At 38.3% G+C, this 6,000-nt stretch overlaps 1 protein-coding gene across 1 annotated transcript in view; it reads left to right on the forward strand.

The window, feature by feature from the left end:
• Positions 1 to 6,000, forward strand: part of LOC140343829 (class I histocompatibility antigen, Gogo-B*0101 alpha chain-like) — a 31,725-nt gene that overhangs the window by 6,579 nt on the left and 19,146 nt on the right. The window contains exons 4-6 of the mRNA XM_072430722.1: positions 266 to 544; positions 2,087 to 2,200; positions 3,333 to 3,368. Of these exons, the coding sequence (XP_072286823.1) occupies positions 266 to 544; positions 2,087 to 2,200; positions 3,333 to 3,368 (429 nt within the window). The remainder of the gene's footprint in view (positions 1 to 265; positions 545 to 2,086; positions 2,201 to 3,332; positions 3,369 to 6,000) is intronic.

The following is a 6,000-nucleotide window of genomic DNA, read 5'->3' on the forward strand; positions in this document are numbered from 1 at the left end:
TTCCTCTGGACCAACAATGTTTTTAGGGTTTTATATCTGGGATATTAATATTCCCCTAGGGGTTGAACTTGATGGACCTATGTCTTTTTTTAACCTAACCTACTGTGTAACTATGTTTTTCTTGTTATTGCTGTGTTTAGTATGCAGTTAATGGTGGCGATTCTATATTCATATTAAAAAATAATTGTGTTCCCAGTCACCTTAGTGGAAAGATAATAATTACATATGTCAATATTATATATCTATTGTTTTATCTCCATCTCAGTGCGTCCAGAGGTGAAGGTGTGGAGGCGTCCTCAGTCTGACGAAATAACAAGACTCTATTGCCTGGTGTATGGGTTTCACCCCCGAGCTGTGGATGTGAAGTGGATGAGGAATGGGGTAGACCATATTCCTTCAGATGAAATGAGTCCAATTCTCCCCCATCCTGATGGCACCTATCAGATCAGAGTCAGTGTGGAAGTGCCAAAAGGAGAAGAAGACACTTTCTCCTGTTATGTGGAGCACAGCAGCCTGGAGATAGAGACTCTTACTGTACAGTGTTGTGAGTACATATTCACATTAAGTGAATAAGTAAATGAAATTATCATTTGTAAATAACAGGTTGTGTTTGTGTTAATGGAGGGGTGACAATAGGGGGGAACAATAGAAAAATCAGCCATGCCATTCCAGTATATAAATAACATTTAATGGGTAACATTGAAGTCTAAAGGAGAATTGGGATACATGGTCATCATGTCATTGGAACTAAGCTGCTTCATTCTGTAAAAGAGTTATCACTGATCACTGTCTTATAATACATGGAGATGTACTGTTCCTGAAACATTATTCATTATCATGAGTATTTCATCCATGTTTTCCTCTACAATGCCACCAGTGTTTTTTTTTTTTTTCTTTCCTAAAGGAGTAACTCTAAATGTAAAGAGTTTGTTCCCCCAAAGCTGAGATGTTAGTGTAGAAGAACCATTAGGAAAAGATTCCTTTCACTCCCATATTGTGGTTGCTAATTGATTGGATGTCATGCTGACCTTTAGAATAAATACACTGAATTACAAATGCAGATAAAGAGTTGATGAAAATCTGGATATCTTCCGCAGCCAATCTTAACAGGTTATAATATAATATGACATGGATAATGTTCAGTAAGGGGGTCTGGAATCCATAGATACACTGCATACAATCTCCTGGTTGATTCATGCCTTGCAGATTGGAGGGGTGAAACCAAACTCAGGCCAAGGAAAATAAAATTACCTCCACCCCTTTTTTTATATCTCTTTTATACTTGTAACAATCAAGTCTCTTTTTGTGAATGGGGTTTAGCTAAAATGTTGCTTTAAGTCTTCTAAACAAATAAATATTTGTTGTGCTAACAAACTAGCCTAATTTTACATGTTACATGTGGACCAACAGAGAGTTACCTAGACACATGGAGGTCACAATCCTTCCTTGGCCCTACACCAGTTGCACATTAAATATATATTATACCCTAAACTAGAACAATTCATTTATGTCCATGAGACATTACATCATTGTACAGGTACCTAACTGGGACTATTAAATGGTTATCTAGATTCTACACATATGTGCCTTACTTTGAATGGTAAAGTTGTAAAACCAAGCTACACATTTTTTGTAACAGTTACATCTGTGATTAAAAACAATGACGAGCATTAAACAAGAATTCTTACCTAACTCTGACTTAATTGATTTGCATGTTTGTTCCATATCAGTGATATATGATGTCGTGGATTTGTCTCCTCCATGTTCTGACACCTTTGTGGTGCGTATATCAGGTGTCCGGTATTCTGCACATTAATCTACCCAGCATCTCTGTGCCTTGGAGGTTCTCAAATCCAATGTCCCGATACTGACAATCAGGCATGTTTGGCTTTTTTCATCTTACTTTATCTCATTATAGCCCATTTTATATAATTTAGCACATTTATTAAAATCTGTTCATTTGCAATTATATGTTGTAACAGTGCAGGAACTACATTAGTTGTGTAAGTTCTGCTGATTCTGGAAATTATTACAGAAGATTGTCAGTGTATCTCACATGTCATATTTCATTGTGTTTTATTCTCAGGTCCCAGTGCAGAATCTAAGACCAATATGATAATTACTGGGGCTGTGGTGCTTGTAGCCCTGATTGTCGGTGTCGTTATTGCAGTCATTACATACAGGAGACGCTTAGTTTCAGGTGAGATTTACTGTCTGTTGTGCACACAGCAGAGCTCTATTCACAATATAGGGGAACCAGCCATGAGCCCAGAATATACCAATCATCTGGAAGCTCTTTTACGTGGAGTGAATGCTTTCTCTTCACAGACAGCTTCTTTATACAGGGATAAAATAGTTCTGTTACCAAAGGTTTCTAAGGAATGTTCTTCATTTTCAGGTTATATTTTATAATTAAGGGCTTTTTCATATTTTCCTGAAATTCATACATGTATAAGAGATAAAATAGATTTTGAGGAAGAAAGGTTTACAACTTTAATTAGGTTTGACTGGGTATATTCCCCAATACCCCCCAAACTTCTGGGTGACTTGTAAAATCCATTGACACCTTGGGCCTGATTAATTAAAGCTCTCCAAGACTGCAGAACAAACACTTTCATCTGTGAACCTGGGTGAACCAGCAAACCTGAAATGGATGTGCTCCAGTATTAAAAAATGACTTTTAAGGAAGCCATTCCAGGTTTGCCGAGTCATCCAGGTTTACAGATGATAGTGTATCCTCTCCAGTCTTAGAGAGCTTTGATATAGATCCATTGCGTGGAGTGACCTGGAGTGAATTTTAAAAAATAATCTGATATTAGTCAGCAAATGTTTTCAGTCCAGTGTGAGTGGCACAGGCAGGAGTTTATTTAATGTGAAAAAAATAGTTTCTCTGCATTCAGAAAACAGTGTATAAAACAGTCCTTGCTCACCTGTGATGGAAAACTGCATGGTTAGCATGCTATTCTTGAGCATAGCAAACTGCTGCTAAGAGCATAAACCACACTACCAGATAAAGCGTTTGCATGCGTTGCTCATGCAGTTGCAGTTTGTTTTTTCCTCCAGACAAGGAAATGCTACAATGCTTCCAGGAACTGCAATCAACTACAATAGCCACAGCCATGTAAAAAGGATACACAAAATGGTCCCGACGGTTCCCATTCAGTTCAGCACTTGGAAGCAGTTGGGAGTTACAACTGCGTACACACATGCAACTCTTGTTGTTGGAAATATATATATTATTTTAATTTATATATTATTATACAATTGTGATAATTAGCTAAAGAAACAAACAATGTTCTGGTTCGTTTTGTATCAACTTTTGTTTATTTCAGGGAGGAACCCTGGTACAAATTACAGTCCAGCTCCCAGTAAGTATCACGGATATTTTGTGTCCTGTCCCCTCTTCTGTGTATTATATTAGGCTGGCTAAGCTATAGGGTGATACCTATTATTATGATAGAGTGTCTGGTACATATGTGTGGTTAATATTTATGCTATAGGTTGGGCTTTGATTCTCATTACAGTTTTGTGTAACCTGATCATAGAAATTCTCTTGAGAACTACAGGGTGACTTTATTTGCTTTATGTGTTTTCCTTATTCTCATAATAAACTAGCACAGGGTTACTGTAAGATACTGCAGTCCAGAGACAAGGTGGGAGTAGAAAAATAATCTAAGATCAGATTGCATGCTGTGAGTTCATTCTCTAATTACTTATTTTTCAGTAAATTACAAACAATCCTAATGAAAGTGAAGGGGAGAGAGCACAGCGGGGTGCTTCTCTGTTGTTCTCTCCATTGAGCAGAAGGGTGCTGTATGTACAGTGCTCGTTCATGCATCGTGCAGTCTTTTGTCATTGGAAAAATGAAAGATGTTTTCCAGCAATCATTATTGCACGTGTGTACACATTCTTACTCTCTGAGTGAAAGCAGTGGTGACCTGCAGAGGTTCAATACAGGAAGTCACAGCCATAGCTGTCCATTTAGCAGTGAATCATGAGCTTTGTTGATTGCCCTCCAGTAATGGAGAACCACAAACAAGCCAAGATTTTCTGACTCTATACAAACAATACCTTGCTACATTTACTGCTGCCTGTTGGGGAAATAGTAAAAATGTGTGCAGATCCTGGCCCTAAAGGACTGGAGTTGGACAGCCCTGATATAAAACCGATTCACCAATTTATATATACATTGTGTAATAAATAATACTAGATAAGTAATCACATTCTTTAGGCTCCTCTCCAAACCTGTGTGTTGTTCTGCTGGTACTTAGACTAAGTAGATTCATATTACTTACAGTATGAAATAGCAACATGAAAATAAGGTGGCCAAGTGCTAAATCCTAATAATGAAATATTTCTTTAAACAAAGGAATTAAGTCCATTTGTGAGCAAAATGCAAAGGTGCAGCAGCTGCATGGACTGGGGAAATGTCTTCTGTTTGCTGTAAATGATAATAATTGGAATCCAGCATATGTTGGGCTTTATTCCTTCATTGACACCTAGGATCTATAGTGTAATAGATGCTTTTCTTGCTTTCTTCTCTGATTGGTTACAATCAATGTGTTGGGGCTTGCACTCATAATTATAGAGGATGAACCTAACCATATTCACTGAAAACTTTCTTTCTGCAGACAATGAAGAGAATTCTTCCAACTCATCCAACGGCTAAAATTCCCTGATTCTGACGGGCATTGCAATTGATAATTGTGCCATGCCGAGAGACATTTTTCTGTAAATTTCTTTAAAGAGGACATGTCTGTTCAAAAGGATTTTTTTCCAAGAAATGAATTGCATTAATTTGTGACGGACCGCCCTCTGGATATTGTCCCTCATTTTTATATGCCCAGAGTTTCTACAGAAAGATGCAAGATGTTATGTCCTAGTCAATGTGTAAATATTTAATATTTATGGTATATGAAGGTTATAACCATCAAATAAATGTGTAAATATTTTGTGAAAAGAGATAATAAAAATACTCTTTGGGAATATAATTTTAAATATACACTGTAAATATTTGAATAAAAACAAATATTATGACCGGAAAAATGCCATCTGAAAAACAAGCTGTTTATACTTGATTCACTGGATGGCGCTGTATCCCCATGTAAAGTGTATTACAAGCTCTTGCTGTCTAAAAGTTTGCAACACTTTACTTTTTTTTAAGAGGACACAAAACCATCTACTGGTTGCTCAACAATAATGCACAAAGGATCAAATAAAGCGGAACCAGGCTTCGCCCCTGGGTGTACACGATGGGTGTACACGAATAATGTTTATGTATTGCATGTATTGAAAATGATGATGTGAGGTGGTAGCCCTGGCAGATGGGCCAGATGTAATTCATTTTTGGAATTCTTTGGGGGGGGGGGGTCAAAAAAAGGACCTTGCGGGCCAGACACCTAGGTAGGTACCTTCGACCTATTGGGTTTGTAAGAGCATTACTGCAGACATGTCCCCACCCCTCCACTGTCTGTGTAATAGATCAGTACATTACTAAACTGCCCTGACCTGAACTGACTGCAGAAGGAACAGAGATAAAGGGCAGCACAGACAGCAGAGATCACTGAACAGGGTAGTGCTGGATGACTGGTGGTCTCAGGAATGAACAATCCAGCATTACTCCATTCAATGGTCTCTGCCATCTGTGCTGCCTGACTTGTAGTCAGGTTTATTTGAAGCTTGGGGTTAAAACAACAAAAATAGCAAAAAAAAAAATCTTCTATCCGGCACTTACTATACATCCGACTTTCCTGTCTATCAGCTGGAGGGCTTCTCCCTGTCAGCTCCAAACAAAGCTTTCAGCAACCTTTTACTCAGGTTTGAGTTCATTCACACAGACAAACTTTCTGTGTCCCCAGACAGAGCTCCTCACACAGCCCTCCTGACTGTGTCTCCAAATAGAGCTGCACTGACACAAACCCCTGTCTGTGTTGCTCTAAGCCAAGCTGAGCCCACACAGACCCCTGTCTGTGTCTCTCCAAGTTAAGCTACTGACTGAGC

This window comes from Pyxicephalus adspersus, chromosome Z (genome assembly GCF_032062135.1).
Source record: "Pyxicephalus adspersus chromosome Z, UCB_Pads_2.0, whole genome shotgun sequence".
In the NCBI taxonomy this organism is placed as follows: Eukaryota; Metazoa; Chordata; class Amphibia; order Anura; family Pyxicephalidae; genus Pyxicephalus; species Pyxicephalus adspersus.